Consider the following 21,639-nt stretch of genomic DNA (forward strand, 5'->3'; position numbering starts at 1 on the left):
ATATAAACTGGAAATATTGTATTTTCAACAACACTAATACAGTGGAATTCAAAAGGCATAGCATAATAAGCACAGTATGATTACTGCCGGTTTTCCTATCACAGTATACCTTGAAAAAACGGCTCAACTGTGTGACTCTAATCCTAAAACATTAAACTTAGTACGGCTAGAGTCGTTAAAATGGCTGCAGACTCAAGTCTCATTTATGTGAAATGAGTGTGAAAAGTCTCTACTATGCAAATCCCTAAAAACCCCCGCAATGTAATTTAAAATAAGTAGTCTCTGTGACAAGAGAAAGTTTCACTTCTGTTCGTAATGACGCAAAAATACTGGTGATTCAGGAGGGTTGAGAGGAAGCAATGGATGAGTGATTTCTGACGCAGTGTAAGCTTCCTTATTGCATTATTCTTCATTGGGTCATTATTCTTCTCTGTCCTTCAACTTCTCCCCTCTGTTCTTTGTTCTGGTTGAATGATCTCCAAACAATCACTCAAATGAGCAAATCATTAATAATTGATATATGAGATGAGTGCCTTTTAAACTGAAAAGCACCAGGAGGCAGGCCCATGTGTGTCTGAGGCTCAGTTATACAGAGGATATTATATATACTAAAATAACACCATATCTATGATTTCAATCATTACATCTACACATTGTAGTTGTGTCTGAAGCTGCAGTTACTATATTTATACACAGCTGAGATATTCTGCACCATCACTTCTACAGGCTCCACTGAGGTGCACCATACAATTATGGCCATTACACACTGAATGTCCTTGTCTTCAGAGCTTCAACCGTTCCTTTAGCACGAGAGTAAAAATGGACAGAACTGACAATATCGACAGCTCCATTAGTTTCCTGTTTCTCCTTCTTAAAGCACAGCTAGCTCCGTCTGTCTGACGAGTGATCAGCTGATGTTTTTAGAGCACATCTATGACCAATCACACCGTTTGGCTGAAACTACCCATTGCATAATCTGATTTGAACTGGATTAGAAGCATGTACACAATAGATGCACGCAGATGAAACTGAACATGCACTGCGTCTGGAATGATGCAGCCTTCATCGGTGTCTGACTGAACTGGTTCGACTGGTTTCCGTACAGCTTTACCTTAGTCATGATGGAATAATACTGATACAACGACACTTCAACTGCCAGGTGTTACTCAACCAAGAGTCAAACACCCAAAGATATTCAGAATTAACATCATGTATGACAAAATACTGCTCAAATTTAGAAAGTTGGAACTAAGAAGCAATTTTTGCTGAAAAGATGACTCAGAAAGATTATTTGATTATCAAAATATCAATCGTCACTCAACCTAGTGTGCACAGCTGTGAGTGAAACCCCCTAATGCAAGTGTCAGTTTAGAAGACCATTTTTAAAATGAGTCATGAAACCTGCAGTTTCACAACTTCACCACCACAGTCAGGCGGATCAACGCAGAGCAGCAGTGATTGGCTTCAGTAAGGATTCTGCATGTGCCTCACCCAGAATAGTGATGTACGGATGCTGCCAAGGCGTTGCCTGATCCACCAGGAAGGATACCCAGAGGGGTCCGGATGGCCTCCTCCCAGTCTGGTCGATCCAACAGACCATTAATCACCTGACACACACACAGAAAATACAGACTTATCAGGTGGACACACACAAGTATGTTTGTCAGGAGTAAAAAGATATTTAATTTGTCTAACACAGGTGCTCATCTTGATACACAAAAGCATGAAACAGATCTTTTTAATTGTAGTGATGACAGAAGTGTTGTTGAAATAAGTGTCAGGGTGTGTGTGTGTGTGTGTGTGTGTGTGTGTGTGTGTGTGTGCTTGGGTATGAACTGAGTGGACGTATGTCTCTCTTTACCTCAAACAGAAGCCCATCCCCAGACATGATGACTAAAGCGTCCCACTGTGACAGGTCGGCCTCCTTCACAAGCTCTCGAGCGTGGTTCTGCCGCTCTGCAACACACACACACACACAATGTAAAGAGTGTGTTCCCACAGGCCTGTCTGTCCTGTATAAGACATTTACAAAAGAGTAAAAGTCTGACAGTTGCAGTGAAAGAGATGCTTCTCGGAGAGGTCAGAGGTCAAATCCAATGGAGGACATTTCCTCAGGTGTTCGCTATCAGCAGCTCAAGTTACAACTGACATCGATACACATGTTGTTTAAATAATTAAAAGCAGAGGCCATTGATGAGAGAAGGTCAGGTAAGAGTAGAGTCCTGGTGCTGCTTGTAATCTCCTTTTCTTTTCCTTCGGTGGCCAAATTAAAGTATTGCCGTGGGAGGGAAAGCTGATATATGGTCTTAAATGAAGCCTCTATCACGCTGCCAATTAGGTCGGAACAACTGAATTACTCAGGAGCACTCCGTCAAATTAATCTTGGGGTGAATAATCTCATGAAGCCAGCTTCCTATTTAGGTGGTTGACGCAAGAGTCAATTTTTAGTAGAGACTGTCTTCCTCGTGTGTTCGAGGATGACAGTACAGGAGGTAAATATAAAATAATTAGAAAAAAAAAAAGATAAACAACCCATGTATATTTCCTCTTCAACATTTTTATCTTGTGGCTCAGAACCAAAACAACATTTAGTGATGCTTCATTTCACAGGTCTGGAATTTCCTGAGTTTTCTAGAAAGTTTGTAATTTAGAACTAATAATAGAGAAAATAGAGTCTTTAATTAGCACACATTTAATTAATTAATTCAAATTAATTGCAAAACCATGACAGTCTCCTACTCAGTGGAGAGCAGGTCAGCTAAACATGCAAAATCTGTCTACAGGGAAATAAAAAAAGAATCATATATTCATATTTCCACATGAGGTTTTTTTTTTTTTTTTCCCCAGAGGCTTTCCTAGTAAATTATTAAGAAATTACAGACCTGTAAAGATTTTAGCTGTTCAGTAGGTCACACTAAAATCTGTTGAACAGTATGTTGAGCAACAGACTTAACAGTATATTATTTTCATGGTAACTTAGGAGTATATTTCTCTCTTTATCTTGAGTTGTATCTGCAATTACAATATTTGTATGAAACACTGGGAGATTTAGGATGACTGAGGGATTCCCATGTAGTTCTTTCTTGTATCTACTTACCAGGTTCTGGTCAAAAAGACTTAAGTATCCTAACAAAACGATGCATTGTGCATCTGTGTTCTCTGGGATCAGGCTTTTGTGCATTATGTTATATTCTGTGTTTGTGTTGAGGGATGTATCTGTTCCTATCTCTCTCTGTATGTGTCTTCTTCTCAGTCTCCCCGTCCTCTGTCTGGAGGTGAGAGGGCAGCAGGAGTGCTGCGAGGTGGGAATCAGAGTCAGTCAAGTGCAGCCGATTGTCACGACTTCAGTCTCAACTTTCACCTCCTGAGTCTCATAAATACTGGAAGCTCTTTTCTTCCGTCTGTGTATTATTTCTTAACATTTGTTGTCATTTTATTTCAATTTTAATAAGAAACGGTTATATCCATGATGGAATAATAGAAACAGAAGCACAAAAGAAATAAAAAAAAAATTAAAACACGACAAAATTTATCGACAGACCCGCACGAGAGAGCTCGTGACTGACTGCCACTGAATAGGTCTGTAATATACATGACGTTCAGCCAGCAGCCTTGGAAATAATAAGAAAAGTCTTAAAAGTGATCATAAAATGAGCAGGGAGCCAATGAAGAGAGGCCGGCACTGTGCTGATGTACCCATGAAAAGCCTACAACTGCATCCCAACGGACAAATTATATGGATGACAATCCCCAAAACACACACAAATGGTCACAACCATGACAACACTGTGTGTAATAACTTTCACTGATGTTGATCAAATGTCCAGCATTTTTAACAGTTTCTCACCTCATCATGTAACATACAGCTAATATAAAGGTTTAATGAAAAATCCTATTTCAAGTTCTAATCCTGTGTGTGGTGCTTATTCTTTTACCTTGTTATAAACTGTAATTATTGTCAAAATTCATTTAAATAATGATTGCTGAGTACCACCTATCTGGGTGGTGGTTTAATAAATAAATCCAATGTGGTTTGGGAGTGAACCAGACAGTCATAAACAGCACAACACTGTTAACTTGTGGGTAGCTAGAAGAGTAACATCTTTGTAGGATTGTCAAATCTATTCATTACATTTTTATTCTCCTTCTGATCCAACAACTCATGTGGGTGAGTTCATCTGTTCGCTGCAGCTCCTGATTGTCTCTTTATAGCTCCTGGTTCAAGTCCTGCATGGACAGATTATAGACATATTTCACAAAGACTTCACATCTGCAGGTCCTGTGTGTGCATGTGTGTATTTTGGGCCTGTGTGTGTGTGTCTATGTGAGTACAATAGTAAGAATGGAGAGGAAAATTGAATTTCCCCCAAGGGGGATTAACAAATAGAAGTAAATCTTCTTCTCTAAAAGTCTTTACCAGGGTTCACTCTATAGTCCTCCCTCAGTGACCATTTTCTGTTTAAAACCTTTTGATGTTTAATTTACAAGTAAGGAAAAAGTTGTGAAGTCAAGCACATGAGCATGTTTGTTTCATCAGTTTTTAAAATCTTATGAGAAAATAAGTTATCCTCTGTTTTGTCTTCTCTTTAATGCTGCCAATGTGTTAATGTCTCAACGACACGCATGCACACACGCAAGCATGCACAGACAAACGCACACATACATGCACACACACACACACTGTACACACACACACTGTACACGCACACACGCACGCACGCACGCACACACACACACACACACACACACACACACACACACACACACACACACACACACACACACACACACACACACACACACACACACACACACACACACACACACACACAGTCCTCTGGAGAGGGATCTGATTTCTCTGCCTCTCGTCTTCTCTTCCAGTCCCTAAACTCTGCAGGATAAAGGAATCGATTCCTCCTTATCAGTCCAGTCACATCACATTTCCTTATCTATGCAGAGGCTTTATACTAAAAAGGATTGAAGGGCCCCGATCAGCAACAAAGCCGTGGAGTTGGCATGCTGCAGTGTGGAGGGAGAAGAGCTAAGAGCAGTTTTAATATGCACCTCCCCTCATCAGTAAGATTGATAAAGGCAAAACGAGGCAGAGAGGGAAAACAAATGTCAGGGATGGAGATAGGTCACACAGTGCACACAGCCTGTAATGATGCTGCAGAGGAAAACAGAGGAGGCAAGGAGAGGAGTGCTGTAGTTTAGTCCAGCTGAGTTTCTCCCTGTGGGTAGAGGCTGTGGATTGTGACTAACTCATTATAGCCATGCAGATCTCTGCTTCATTACTGGCCTCTGGTCACAGCCTGAACAGGGACTGGGCTGCACGCTCAGAAGGATACAAAGTTGAGTAAACCCCCAAGGTCATGTGAGGTTAAGACTATCTGCAGATCAGCATCAGGATTCTGGTATTTCTTCTGACATACATGCATGTACTCAAATACTGGCCTGGGTACTTTTTATGTACCTGGAGGATTAATCAGACAAGCATCAGAGGCCATAATATCAGCTAATCTTGTTTGTAGAATATAATGATGTCACAGTGCATTTAACCTCGACCTCGATTGGTTTATTCTATACAATTCTGTACTACTTTATTTCCAATATCTTCTCTCTTTGAGCTCTGTTTCTGGTCTCTACCAACTACAGAGGGGAAGCACTGCTTTTTTTAGCTGCTAAATGTTCCGCTATGTTCACCAGCTCACTGACTGTGTCTGTCTACAGTGTACAGTAGCTGTTGTTTTTTTTAGCTGTTTTGCTGAAACAACTACCTGCTGTGTCTGCAAAAGATGAGAGGAGTGAGTGTGAACCAAAAACAGTAAAGTTCCAGCCAGACAGATGAACTGAGGAGAGCTGCAGATTCAGGTGGTAATTGCTACACTGTCAGATTGTTTTCATATTGTCAGATTTCATATGCCTGAAATGAGAGCTAACAAGAAGTTCTGTCCTCACGCTGACCTTGTATCATCCCACTAAAGGCGGCTCCAGATGAGTCTTCCCCTGCTGTCAAACACATCCTGACATTCTCAGAGCTGCAGCACTCCTCCACCAAAATGACAGCTGGTGATGACAGTTAAACAGCTCCACCTTTCAAAGTGTGTGTGTGTGTGTGTGTGTGTGTGTGTGTGTGTGTGTGTGTGTGTGTGTGTGTGTGTGCGTGCGTGCGTGTATGTGCGTGTGCGTGTGCGTGTGTTGTTACCGCAGGAAAAACTATTGACACTGTGACAGTTGCTGGGAGGTGCTTGGGGGCATAGGCACACATAGGGGGCATACTTAAATATACACTCAGGCAGACTCAAGCCAAATCTGAACACCTTTGAGAATTACTTGTACCTCAGGTTAACATCAGATACCATAAGATAGACATGGACAGGGCTGCATATGGATAGCCACGATGTTAGAGCAAAATCAAGTGTTATATATTCACAATTCATGAAAGAATCAACACCAATCAAAGACGTCCACTTTCACTCCACTGTCTGAACACATGTGACCACTGTGGCATAAACACCCAGAGATCCAGAGGCTCAACTGGGTTGTGCCGATGGCTGCAGGCGCTGATAGACACTTCCTGTTCTGATGCTGGCCTCAGCCAAGCCTGAACCGGATCACTGGAGTTTAGACATGGGAAATCTTGTGTGGTGCGCCAGTGGAAAATGTATCTAAACTGAGCAACAATCAAAATATATAGCTTAACACAGCATATTTATGCCAAGCAGCAATTATATAAAGTGGCAACAACCAGAAGTAAAATCCTGGTAATTATTACTTATGGGTTACAGAATGATGATGGAAAGACTGTCATCTGTCAGATGGCTCAATCCCATTTCCTGTTTTTACCCCTTTCTTCATGTTCAGATCCCCTTGACCGTCAGAACAGAGTTACAAGGGGTAGTGGTTGAAATCTCCCCTAATTTGAAATGGGACAACCCTTCAAGACTCACATACGTCATCAGTATAGTCGATGGTCTTAAGGTGAATGGATACAATTGGTCGTTTCTAATATGCCGTCTTCAGCTGTGGTGATTTCTCTTGTCTTACTTTTGAAATTTGCCCTTTATGTGATGGATGTAGAAAAGCAAGCACACATGCAATTTGTTCATAACTTTACACTACCAATCAGATCAGCAAATAAAAAAGAACACTGCTTCATTATCTCGCAGTGGTGCTCTATTGTCGACATCAGCAACCGGTGCTCCCACTCTACCAGTCTGCACAGATATTAGAGGAGCGGTACCAATTGCAGCAACTCTACTGCTGGACTTAATTTCAATTTTGGGTGTCCTATGCCAGTAAAAGTGTGGATTGCAAGAAAAAAGAAATCAGCAAAATTCAGGACTTCCATTGATAAACAATCTTATATAATTAGCTAGAGAGCAAGAGAGACATCAGCAAACATTTAGAAAATGTAAAGTATGATTTGTCACAGTTGACATGTTAGACTGTAGTGCTGCAATCATTCATGAGCCCTCATTATGTTTCTCTTGAGAGAGGCCAAGTCTCTTGCTCCAATTAGTTCGATATTACTGGTCCGCTAAGCTGGTAAGCCAGTAAGCCTCATATCCAGCCGGTTTATAAAATGTTAATATGAGCCTACCCTAAAAGCCTCTCTTTGGTATTTTCTAAAAGCATCCAACAGAAGTTTTGGTATTGCGCTCTTATAACACTAGGGAACTTGTAAAAGAAATTTTAAGAGAAATTTAAAAGAACATTTAAGCTGCATCCTAACTTCTGATCACTGTTTTCAGTACCAAAACATTGGATCTCTACAGTTGCCCTAATACAACCTAATAGCATTGTTTCTTTGACCCTCTATGCCTGGTAAATATCCACACCTTTCAACTTCATCATCACAACGCCAATGTAATGAGTGCCCTGATCTTTATGTGTAAAACTGTTAAATCCAACACAGTATGTACTTTGTTAAATAAGCCATGATTAATGAATGTTATGAGCCATAAAAAGATAGGAACAAAAGACTGAATAAGACAGAAAAAAAGAGCAGCACAGAGAGATTGTTGGAGGGGTTTTCTGTCTCCTCTGGTAAACATTTGTAATTTGCACTGAGCAGATGAGTTGGAGCACGAGGGGAAGAGGAGCATGTTGCTGTCTTTTAATTAATACAGTGTGACAGACATCTTGCTGGAGCAGTGAGGGAGACTGCCTAGAAGGAATCAGTGTGCCAAGTTTACTACCACATAGAAACGTACAGAAACTTACTGACAAACACAAAACACACACTCAGACAAACGCACACTCTCTCTCTCTCTGCATCGAACCCCCGCAGCAGTGCAGTCATCCTTCATCCGTCCTCCACCCCTGGCAGTGCCCACAGGTGCCACGCAGCCAAGGATCCAATAATGAGTCTGTCTACTTTGCTAACATATGCATACAAAAGACTTCCAACCAATACAGTAATACAGAAAATACACAAGAACAGATTATTATATCAAGCATTTTCTTTAGCAATGTCCTACTCAAATTCGTAATTGGTAATTGGTCGGAATTGTTCACTTAAAGCTTCCTCCAAACAGCAGTTATGAAATCAATGATGAGTTATGACGTTTGACAAATGGTTTACATGGAATCCTGGTCAGAGATACTCTTCATGAGCTTTGGTCTATTTTGGTTTGCCTTTCTTAAATGACACAAAATATCCTGGAGAAACTGAAGCGAGGGATTAAACAGAGTTTGTCTGCTCTAATGTTAATAGTTTGTGATTTTATTTATTAGACAACATTGATGTCCAATATGAGACCATTTAAAAACATGTTTTGTGAGGTAATAGGCATAAAATTATCTGGGGTAATTTATAATAATGAAAAAAAAACAAAATCCCAGCATAGTTTACTGTTTTAGTGCACTGATGAAATACTGTGAAATATAGGCCATATATTGGCCAATATATCAATATCAATCGGTCAGGATCTAACAATAATCATATATATCTTAAGTTATTATCTTTGCCTTGTAATTGATCTGTGAAGCGTTATCAAAACATTAGTCAAACATTTAGTCACAACTTAAAAACCCTCATTAGAAAGAGGTACAAACTAAGCTTCTTCCTCTTTGTTATCATTGTCTGAGCAGGTAATGTAAGGTGATGAAATTTGGAGAGTATCACATCATTAAGCAGACCTGAAAAACCCAATCAAATCATCTTAAGAACCTAACATAGGGAGTGTCTCCAGACCACAGTCGTGATGAAAAACATGACAGATTTCTGCTAAAAAAGCATACAGCTAGGACTGAGGAAAAATGACTGGACTGAGTTTAAAAAACAAAAATCTTAACACCGATCTGCTGAGGCATCCTTCAGGGCCGAGGCCATTTGGCAGACACTGGAGTGAAGGTTTTATTTTTTAAAGTCTATCTGTCAAACGGATTGCCTCTCTTTTCCTTTCAGAAATAGTCATGCTCTTTCATGCAGATGAGATCTGCATGGGGATTAAGTCTATTCTTATGTAGTCTCCAGGATTAACTTGTCAAAAAAAGTACATATCGGTAATCACAAAAACCTCAGTTTTTTTCCACAATTTCAGCTCCAGTAAGACGATTTCTCCTGCGTCTGTGTCTGTCTGCCTTTCTGTGGTTCTCTCTCTCCGTCTGCCCTCTTTTCTTTGTCTCTACACCTCACTCTGTGATGAGAGACAGATTTTTTTGTCTGTTATCTGATGCTGCACTGATTTATGAACAAACCCAGGCGGAGGGTGAAACTCAAAATAAAAGAAGAGGGAGAACTCCGGCGAATATGTGAAATGATCAGAGCATCTGTCTGTCCTGATGCGGTGTAGGAGGAGTGTTTCTCATACTGTGCTGTATAATCTTTGCCACCCAGTGAGCTCTATGAACAAGATTATATCAAATAAAATCGTGGCAAAAGGGGATTTTGTGCAAATGTGCGTGTGTTTACCACCAACGTGTTTTTATCCGTATGTGTGTCTGCCTGTGTGTACATATATTTATTACATAACAGCTCTGCATGCATATGGGTCAGATGCAGTCAATCAGCATAATGATGTTGATGGCATAAAAACACGAAGAGGATTTAAACGAGAGGAGGGGACAGAGAGAGGGCAGGGACGTGAGGGGAGGTGTTAGTGTTGTTTTCGTTGTAGTGTGTGTGTGTGTGTGTGAGAGTGTGTGTGTGGAAGACAACTCCTTATTTGACTTTATTTATTCATTATGGTCAGCTTCAGGGATTACGTATCTTGCTTGAAGAAACTTGAGCATGTAGGTACGAATTGAACCCAGCCTCCTCGGATGGCTTGCCAGCCTCATACTCATATGTACATCACATGCAAATAAGGGTTTTTTTTAGATTTTTATGTGTTTGTTTATACCAATTAGTAAATGTTCAATAACATCCCTTGGCTGACAGATATATAAGTTTTGAATATAGGGATACATTTGTAACAGAGAGAAGTCTGATCTTTGTGTGATGTAGGTGCAGTAGGATCAGACAGTGAGATACTATTAGGTGAAGAGGTAAAGAAGCTACACAGAAATAAGAATTCTGATCCCATCAATGTGTATGTCAAACTAAAAGACCCTGAATATACAATTCATTGACTGATGGCTGTGATTGGACAAACGCCTCACTGGCTCTCTGATCCTGGATTTGAAACCGGTCCAACATGGCGGCTCATTTGAAACGTAGTCTTATTTCTTATTTCTATCATTTTCAAGAGTTGCCAGAGGCGATGGACCTCCACTGACTTGCATAAAGTAGCAGAATTTAACTTCATACAAATGAAGAGCTGGCGACGCTTCGCTACCAGAATGCTTGCACAGCTGCTTACATCGGCAATGTAAATAGGATAGCAATGACGGATCATGTGGGCAAATACTATTAGTTTGTAAGCATATTTTTTTTCTTGGATTCTCCTATTCCTCCCCTCTCGTCATCTGCCTTTTGATTATTGGATTCCAGTCTTGTTAATAGCATTTTGTTCTTTAGTTAAAGTGACCCACTGGCTCAGACTCACCAGTGATGACCAGAGTGTGTGGGACTCCCGCCTCATTGAGCATACGCTGGATGTGGTTGTTGTAGAGTGTGAGCGCCTGTCCTTTCCCACTCTGTGGGTTTACCAGCAGCATCATCCGGCACGGACGAGACAATTCAGTCATCGACACCCCTACAGAGAGACACAAGGACAAATGATGGATGACTGCAACAAAACGATAAGGACAAACACATGATTGACTAAAAGACAATGATACTGCAAAATTTTACAAAAGGTTTTAGTTTTTGTCCACAGTTTTTGTCCACAGAAAATGGAAAAAGTTCTGATCTTGAAAGTGCTGCTGAGAGACATTTAAATAAATAAAACATGTAAAACTGAACGCTGCTTTAAAATACTTGGTATTTCTGCACAGGAGAAACTATAAATATATGACTATAGCACCTCACAGTATCATCACATCCTACATGCTCTGTGTTTAAAAGTCACAGTCACATTCACCACACTGACTAATTACTGTGAAACCTAATAAAATCTCTTCCCCACAACCCAAAACATTATTTTCAAATCAAGTATGGGTCATTCTATAACACTGTAACATCTAAACTTTTTGTGTTTGTTGTTGCTCTGGACTGACAGCGCATTGAAAGCACATACTCTGTTTAAGAATGTTTTTTTTCTCACAGGGTTAATCTAACGATAGCTCACTGATTCCAAACTTTAACCTCAAGCCTGTTTATTTTCAGCCCCAGTTTTAGCCCAAAGTTTGGTTTAATATATTTAGACAGAAATACTCTCAACTATGAGTAATTATCTTGTCTTTGATCCCTCTACTCTGCTGTGGAGTCCACAATTTTTCTGTCTTCAGTCTTCTTCGTTATGAAGTCAAGAAATCTTTTTTTTGTTCAGAAAAACTGTGTTCACTTGTTTCTTTTTATTCTCTTAACCCAGTTTCAGAAACTAGCCTTTTCTTTTACACTGTTTAAGGTTTCTGGAGAAAGACAATAACCTTAACTTCCGAAATTGTTTCTTTTAGTGCATTTAAACTGACTGAATGTTGGTTGGGTCAGGAACAGACCGTCGACACAGGATGTTACCTCCTGTCATAATATGCATTAATTATTAACTGATACTTCCTCTATATCATACTTGTCTTTCTCTGTTTTTTGGTCCAACAAATGTTATAAAGTAGCAAAAAATGTTGATCAGTGTTTCCCAAAGCACCAGATGACAATCATCAAATGTCTTGTTTTGTCCACAACCAAATTGTAGAAAAAAAAACTCCAAACTCAAAATGTGTTGTTTATTACCCATCGCGTCCTTAACAGAAAGAACTAACTCCTATCCTCCGACAGGTGAGTTTGAGTCTCCTCATTTAAAAAATTCTTTTATACATCAGTCTATCCTGTTGCTGGTCCAAAATCAGTATGCTATCCAATAACATCTGAAGCTAAGGATATTAGGACATTTGATGTGTTTCATGGTCATGACTGGTCCAGTGTGTAACTGTATGTCTAATATGTGTGAAATCTTCTTTAGTTGCCTGACAATGCAAAATTAATATCAGTGTAAACTGACAATGAAGTCGCTCATTGTATCGTATCATATCATATCGTATCACATTGTATCTTATCGTGACGTTTCATATCATACAATCAAAAGATATTCAGTGAACTGTGATAGAGACGTAAAGAACCCAGAAAATATTCACATTTAAGAAGCTGGCATTGGAGATATTCTTTCTTTAAAAACACTGAAACTGATTGATTCATTATGAAAATAGTAGGAAATTCACTGAACAGTTGAAAATCAAACTATGTCATATATACTCTTCTATATTTCGGGCATTTTGGCAAACAGAGTGGTCTGACATGCAACACATTTCCTTCAGTAAATCTTATTTACTGTTGCAAAACCCCAGCTGCAGCTCTATTTAATCTAATATCTGTAGAGCTACATTTTGAAATCCGTTTAGAAGAAGTAACACTGTGCATAGATATGACAGGAGATTTGTGGATATGTGAAGAAAAAACAAAGGTCAGTGGTCAGTTACACACCAGCCAACACACACTCAAAACTAATCCCACACTTCTTGCATCTTAAGATAGATGAGTACAGAAGCAGCAGCCTCTCTGGTACATTTTTAACTGCAGGCTTGAAGTGTTCCAAATATCTCTGGGATCAAACAGATTTCAGAGGGTTTACATGGGGTTACACAGATCTTACATTATACAGATCCCAAATCTTTTTAAAACACTCTCAAGATTAGGATCCTCAGAGGTGCAGTGTGGGGCTAAAGAAGGCAGGAAGAAGCTGGTTTTGTTTTCCAACCCACAGTGTCTGAGGAGGATTAATCAAGTACTGCAGAAGACTGTGCTTTGCCAAAATATGAATTATTATTCAATATCTGAGAGGAGACGATGAAATGAGAGTGGAATTATAGATATGATGGAAGTCAGAGTAGGATTTGAAAACTGTGCACATGATAAGCTTGTGAATTGGAGGAGATGAGGAAAAAATGAGGGGATCCCACATACAAAGTAATTATTTCTTTACCTCCCTAAAATTTCAGACCAAATTACATTCCAATACTCTCTTTTCCCTCCCTCTGCCTTCAAATATGGTTTTGTAAAGTCTCAGTGGGGAAATCAGTCAAATAAAAGGAGACAGAAGTCTAACACTTAGCTATCGGGCACATCTCACATACTGCAGCTGTGTGATGATTTTACAGGTAGGTACACAAAGAAAACAAAAACAAAACAAACCAGTTCAGTGACTGACAGGCAAAAAAGCCTGCCGGATCTCTTTTAAAGATCAAAACATGGAGAGCATGGAGGTAGGTGAAGCATCCAAACAAGTCTGACAGCTGATAAATGAGTAAAGAACGGGTGGGAAGAACTGAAGTGAGGAGGATGTGGGGACAACAGAAAGGTAATTGGCAGGGCTGATTTTAGTGGATATGGCACTTCTAGTTAAGTCACAGTCATTTGTGCAAGGAATGCGGTTAAACAGGTCAGAAAAAATGTTCACACCTTTTTTTTTTGCTCACCTGAGTCAACAGAATTTAACCTGGATCATTAGTCACTCAGACTTTTTGTTTTCTGATAATCCTGCATGTAACTGAAAGGCCAACTCAGTTTGTTACACCTACACAATAAATACTTCTTTTGGGAAAGTTGTTCTGTCACTTCAATTGTTATTGAAACTTTGAGAGAGACACTGACTCAACTTCAGGGCCACGCAATATGATAAAAAAAAAGAAAAAAAATATAACAATTGCACTATGACTCATGATCAGCGCAATTTTAGCATCACAATTGCTGTTGAAAAAAGTATTAAAATCATGATAATGTGACATTTGTTAGGGTGTACTGAAAAAAACATGTTTTATATACCTGGAGAACAAGATTTGTTGAACGGGGCATCTAACTGTTTGTAGGACTACAATACTTTCGTTCTTTCCTTTTGGATATTAGATTTTTCCATATTTTGATAATATTTCAATTAAAAGTGCAGCCCCCATTCAATTTTACTGCCTGGTCATTGTGGATGTTGTTGTTTGTGGTAGGGATCAGAGGATGTAAGATTTTACCATGATTTCAAGATTTGATTGTGGTGAATTTCCATTATCAGGATAATCATGAATATCCTCACAAGACCTGACATACAGTGAATTCATGATTTCTTTTGAATGACCCAAGAGAAAGTGCATTTCCCAGTCATTTCAACATCTAAGCCTGATTACGTACCCATCGTCTTCCCCAAACAAAAAGTTGAATTGAATGCGTGGAAATACTAAATAAAGTCAGGGACATTACTTTATCTTCACTACAAATGCATCCATTTATGTATGTAAGGCAATTTAAAATTAGCTTCTTTAAGATTGTTGTTTGTTTTTAACTGAAGTTTCAGTATGCTTTAGTGGCATTTTAACAAATTTCAGCATACTCTAATGATTATCGGGATAATATTGTGAATTGCAATTATTTTGGCCATGGTAATCACAACATGACATTTCCGTATAATTTGTTAGAGAGCAGGAAGGCAGTTAAATGCCTCAGTCAAGTTTCTGTGTAATTCATTACATTCAATAAGGTAATCAAATATTAAATATATTATATATCACTAAATTTCGTATTAATTCATCAGGTTAGATCCATCCATCCCATTCACCTGCATTTTCCTGGAGGTTTAAACATTATCCCACCATGCACCGGGAGGGTCGAGAAAGACTGTAGGGTGTGGCTTAACTAGCATGCAAGAAAAACATAAGAGCGACAATGTGGGTCCGTGACTAAAATACACAGATGATCAGCCGTTTGTTCTCACGGCAGCACTTAAGTCCTTTGACCTTAAGGGATAATTGTACCTATTAAAGTTCTGATGACTGAAACATGTGATAAAGGGAGTAAAAGCGAATAACAGTGGGCAGTATTTTTAACCATGTTTTTATTCAACGGATCTAGTGATAAGAGTTTCTCATTTTAAAGGTCAGTAAAATAGTTTGTTTCCAGAAAAAATAACACTTTTAACTACATTATAATGCAGCAAGGATAAACAAATCCCAAAACAACAAATCCCATTTACTAAAAGACGCAGCCACGTTGTCTGCAGGATGAAAATGTCTACGGAGTCATCTCAAAATCATAACGACTCAACTCCTGAGGGAAAGCCACACAAGTGACCCTCATGAATCAGTTGGCATGACAGCTGGCACTAAAGGCCCTGACCTAGCTGTCTGTTTGCCCTGACACCCACGCAGACCATGTTGGCTAAATCCAACCCCATGCCACTTCCTGTGTGCCACCCCTCCCCTTCTCAAAACATTCCACAGGGCACTATCTATCTACTTTTATCTGTCCATCCACGCTCTGGGTTTCCTCCTCTATCATTTGTGTGGCTGCAGAAACCGGCATCATGGCACAGAGCCAAAGTATGACACAGATCTAATTGGGCGGACCAAGATGTACAAAAAATATACTTCACAACCCTTATCCACCATGCTGGACTTTATTTTTGCAACTGGAACTGTTGGGTACCACTCTTCATTCAGGACTGGTTCATTCATTGGTGGTTTATGACGGCAGACAAGGTGTATGGTTTGTTTGTAAAGGGAGGGTGTAGTCCTGATTGTCAAGTGATGATATACGCTGCCTCTGACGAACATACAGTCACAAACGTCTGTTTCAAGTCAGTAACACTGTCAGTTCAAGGCAAAATTATGACTATAATGACAGAGTTAATACAAGAATAATTACCTAGACTAAACAACCTCAGATAAACTGCCGTCTGTGATGAAGTGATAGAGTTGATGACAGCAGTGGAGCAGCCTCACTGAATCATCATCCTCACACACCAACGACCAAGATGAAAAACAACAAAGCTCTGCTCTTCATCTCCACCTCATTCACTCACTCTGTGATTACAGACGTCTCATCTGCGAACTTCAAACCAACAACACAAGAACCGTCCCAGACCTTAATGGAATAATCACTACTGAGGTATTCAACATAGGAAATGACAGCCTAAATGAAAGGGAAAATCCCAGGAGCCGGAAAAAACACGTTTTCTGGTGAGGTTCCCTGTAATAGCTATCTGAGTGCATGTAGAGTCTGAGAATAGACAACTTTCTCAGCATCGCCTGACAACTCTGCAGTACATTCAGCAGGACGTCAGGTTCTGTTAATCAAGCTGAAATAAAGGTTTAACCATATTGCAGAAATAATGGTTTATCATCATTAACAGGTCACGTTTAGATATTTACATATTTCATTATGTAAACAGTTTAAAACATCCACAGCCTTACATGGTCACTGTCTCTCTCAGCTGCATCCACATTTCTTGTCGAGTCACGCTGACTCACTGTGATGACCTGTGCAGAAACAGTCAGTCATACTGGTATCCCACTCAACTTCCTTCAAATCTGCTCCCCGTCAGCAGTGAAGCATGACGAAGCATCCACCGTCTGTGATTAAGGCATGAAGCAGCAATCTTGATAAAATAGAGCCAAGCATTCATCACGCTCAGCTGAGCCAGCATCACATCACAGCACTCAACTGGCAGAAATTTGCAACTCAGAAGGAGCCTCTCTGCCCAGATCTGCTGTCAGTGGGGATTTGAAGGGAGAGGAGAGTCATTAGCACATGTTTTGTTTTGCGTTTGGAAGTGTATTTCATTTGTAATTTAACTACACTATATCTCAATCAATGGAATGAACGATGGAGGAGTGACTGGCAGTCTGGCTGCAAAGCAACAAATAAACACTTAAACTAAATCCAATATTAGCGCTATTACAATTAATCCAGCTAATTTAAAAGGGAGTTTTACATTGTCTGTATCTGATTTTACTTGTTGAAAGGTACCCTGTAGAATTTTTCAGCACCAGTAGTAGAGATCGGCATGGATATGTTTACGAGAGGGTTCCCTTTTTGTTTATTCTCATGCATGAGGATATGGGTGATGCAATACATATTCCTGCCAGCATTTCACTCTCTTAGTGATGACTGATCGAACCCACCAAGCAATCGATTATCATATGATGGGTTTTATCATCCCTCTTGTTTATGTCTCTTTCCCTTCAACTGGTTTTCATTAAGAAACAATGGTGGTGGTTAAGCTGTATTGATGAGGTGTTGTTGTGATATCCCAATATCTAAAGCACACCATCTCTGATGTACGCTTGCAGCAGCCTCTGTAATTCAACCGGACTCAGGTGTAAAAGTCACTACAGCTGTGACAGATCAGTGTGAAGCTGAGTCATCGCGTGGAGACACAAGTTGTGACATGTCACGGGACGCCATTGCAGCTAAACGCATCTACTACATCTGAACTCTGCGGAAGACCACCTTGTTTATGTCGAGGATTAAACCACCAACTATTAAAAAACTGAACCAGAACACTATGATAGGGTAGTGCTCACTGAATAGATATCTGCTCTGTATCAGGGTTGTACAGTGATGTCAAGTAACAGTTTAAAATTACATTAATAAATTAACATGAAATAAACATTAAATTGATAAAAACATTAAATGGCGTGATGCAAAAATAAAACAATTACTTGAAACAAGTGTATAAGTATAAATGTAGCTCATAGAAGATACAGGATAAAAAAAAACTATTAATTAAAAAGCTACAAACAGAAGCTGAATAAATTCTTATGATCATGTACCAAAATTAACTTTGTGGTATTAAACTTTTAGAGTCCTTTGTAAAGAGTTCTGGGCAGTTGGACTTAGAAAACTAAAAGCAGATCTTTAAGGTCCACTAACTTGAGAAACTTGCAGGTCATTAGACTAAGTTTAATAAGGACGAGAGGAACAATGTAGCATAGCTGTTATATACAATGGCAACATCCATTTAAGGGCCTTGTACATAAACAAATTTAAATGCCCCTCACATTTCACAGACAGGGACAGAGAGGACCGCCAAACTTTTTCCTGTCATGTGCAGTGATGTGTGCTATAAGCATCACCATTAATAAACCCAAGAGCAGAATGAAACACAGCCTCTGAGGGTTAAAGAGTAGAGGCAGAGGCATGCCTATAAATCACATCACTGTAATCCATAACAGAAAGAAAAACAGCTTGACAAACATTTTCCTACAAAGTCACAATTTGTGACAAAATTGTCTGTGTGATATTTGAATTAGTTTATCATCAAGGTATTTCTATTCCGTAACTGTCACATAATGTTACGTAATGTTTACATGCCAAGCAAATGCAATGAAGAAAGCTTGCAAGCCAATAAACATGAATACACAGACTGCAGAACAAACATTTTCTTCTTACATGGAAGGAAATGTATTCAGCACATTTGTCAAAGAGTAACAGTCCATTTAAACAGAAGCTTATTAACAAAAGGAACCTTTAACAAACCGTCTCTAATAACACAGCAAACATATCTGATCTTGATAATATATATGGTGTGACTAAAAGGCTTGCACAGTCTTGGAAAAATGTGTGAACACTATCAACTCAGAATAATGGGAGTCACTGCCGTTCCTCCCATTCTGTCGACATAGCTTGAAAGCAGCATTGAAACGCGTTCTGCTTCAATTAGCATAAATGTCATCCAATAATAGTGAACATGACAGCTGAGCAGCACACGGCTCCCAAGTGTTTGATTAAGTTTCCCTGTCTGCTCTGTTTCCTTTGTGTGCTATTCACAGATCTCATGGTTTCACATCAACACAGAAACTGGACCGTTTACAGTATTAATGCCTTTTGTAATGCGTGAACCAGTGAAACTAACTAGGTTACTTATTGGGTGCAAAGCCATTGATCTGATGGCCGATTACTCTGAGACCCAAACAGTCGGGAAAATGCCCTGTTTGACTGATAGCCTATTTGTACGACAACCTGTTATCCCAAAAAAAACGTCCACTGCTCCGAACACCCATTGCTCTGAAAATAGACACTCTCCCTCGAGTTCATCTTCCCTGAATATCTTGGTATATTTGGATGTGCAGGAAAGGACAAAGTCAGGTGAACTTTCGTCATCATGGTAACAACAGAAAGAGGACCCAAGTTGTCACGTTAGCGAAAGTAAAAATGTGAAACAGTCACAGTTTGGTTAGGCAGTAAGTTCAGGCACAAAAATGACTTCATCATGACTTGGGTTAAAATAAATGATTACAGCGTCCTGTGGTTTCACATTTTTAAACTGTTAGCTGGTATCAATTGTAACTTTGTTATAAATGGATATTAAAGCATGTATATTTTTATCATTCTAATATAAAAACAGGACTATGTGGTGACAGAGGACCCTTATCTATTACCATTCACTGTACTGTACACTAACAGGTTTGTGTCCTGCTCTAAGCCTTGACAAACACCCATTAGGAGGGAATCCAGTTTCCACATTAAAGGAATTAATGGATTAACATTTATTTGACCTGGTATTTATACCCTGCCTTATCCCTGTAATATGACAGATATGTCCAATTGCAATCTGCTAAATGTTAGCTTTGTCCCAGCCAGGCCAGCTGAGGGCAAAGGCATGATACTCTCTCTTGTGCAGTACTCTGTGTCTCACATAGTTTAATATAAGTAGAAGAGCTACATTATGACAAAAGCAATAAATCTTAGCTGCCGATCAACTGAGAAACATGTTCCAAGTGCCATTAAGATGTGCAAGCTATAATCACAGTCTTTAGATACTGCAGGCAACTGTCGAAGATGATTTTATGGACCTTTTGAGTCTGAGCATCTGAATCCAGCCTGCTCCACTGTGGAGTAATTTTCAGTAAACATCCTTTTTGCAGATAGGAGTTTGTCATCTGATAGCAGTGCTATAGTCAACTACATACCAACCGTAACCTCATGCAGGATACAGCACAATGTCTGGACACATCCATCATGATTAGAGGTTCAGCTCTTATACTCAAATGTCACATCATTTATGGCACCGTGCTTTATTTGGAGCTCCAAGCCTCTGCAAGTCATTGTGGACTGGATCATGTGTCACTGGACTGTGTGAGGATATACATATTTTCTCATGTTTGAGCATTGCTACTATGATTATATGTTGGTACTCTGCCAACTCACAGGCGAGTATCAACACAGGTACAGTGTGTAGTTTCCATTCTGTTATATGACACATTGCTTATTTACATGCTGCTTGTCTATTCAAAGACTGTTAAGAGTTCAAAAAAAGAAGCAAGCAAGTCAGAACGAGTGAGATCTGGGATGTTTTCAATGTTGTAATTAAACCTTACTGTTTTTTTATATATATGTCATTCATATGAACTTTAATTCATGTCATTGCATTTTGATGATGGTTTTTTTTTTTTTTTTACCAGGCAAGTGAAATTAATATGGAACTGTTATATGGTGGAATGTAGTTATGGTAAGTACATTTTCGCAGGACCTTTCTTAATAATAATAATAATATCACAACATTAGGGTTTGTGAAAACGGGAAGATTTGGTTTGATTTTCTGAGTTACTCATCTGATCATGAAGAACTGTGACCATGTTTTACTGCTGTATTTCACAAACATAACACAGCAGAATAACCCATACATCAGAGAACATTCATGTAATAGATGAATCATTTGAAGGAGATACTTTGCTCAATTCCAATATTCGAGCAGTTGGTGGTGGGACTACTCTTAATGGTTACAGCTGAATCACAGGCTGCAACTTCAGTGAAACCTTATCTCACCTCGCTGGACCCTCATGCAGTAACACTGAGGAGCAGTGAGGTGACAATAACTCTTGTCCATAATGCTGTCTGTGAATCAAAGGGAGGAAGAAGCTCAAGCACACAGCAGATTTCTGCTGAGCCAGAACCACAAAGGGTGTGGAAGGAGGAGGAGGAGTTGGCAGTGGTTAGCTCGCTGTATATCTATATTAGGAAAGGCAGAGAGTTTATGACATTGAGGTTTTCATTAAAGTCATCCTGCACTGTATGTCAACCACTCGTCTATAGTGTATACCGCATATTGTTCTAATAAAGCGCCAGCTTATGTTGTAGATCGGTAAAGCAGAGCGAGGATATGACCACCGTGTGTCTCTCTGTGGAACAATGTGCATCCAGTGAGTGTATTTTAGGCTGCAGAGTTGAATCAGGGCGGTGAGGTTAGGCTGCTGCATGAAAACAAACTTTCCCAAAGTCGCTCAGTTATGTTGCCACTAATTTAATGTTTAGTACTTCAGCATTTACTTTGA

At 39.4% G+C, this 21,639-nt stretch overlaps 1 protein-coding gene across 3 annotated transcripts in view; it reads right to left on the minus strand.

The window, feature by feature from the left end:
* The window catches only part of LOC119026682 (sphingosine kinase 2-like), a 35,685-nt gene that overhangs the window by 4,801 nt on the left and 9,245 nt on the right, over positions 1-21,639 (minus strand). For 2 of the 3 annotated variants that reach the window (XM_037111153.1, XM_037111162.1), the window contains exons 2-4: positions 10,995-11,144; positions 1,862-1,956; positions 1,492-1,607 (exon numbers count right to left, since the gene is read on the minus strand). In XM_037111153.1, the coding sequence (XP_036967048.1) occupies positions 1,492-1,607; positions 1,862-1,956; positions 10,995-11,144 (361 nt within the window). Of the gene's footprint in view, positions 1-1,491; positions 1,608-1,861; positions 1,957-10,994; positions 11,145-16,776; positions 16,804-21,639 lie in introns of those variants that run through there. The other variant, XM_037111171.1, reaches the window with a different exon arrangement.

Source organism: Acanthopagrus latus, chromosome 1 (genome assembly GCF_904848185.1).
Source record: "Acanthopagrus latus isolate v.2019 chromosome 1, fAcaLat1.1, whole genome shotgun sequence".
NCBI lineage: Eukaryota > Metazoa > Chordata > Actinopteri > Spariformes > Sparidae > Acanthopagrus > Acanthopagrus latus.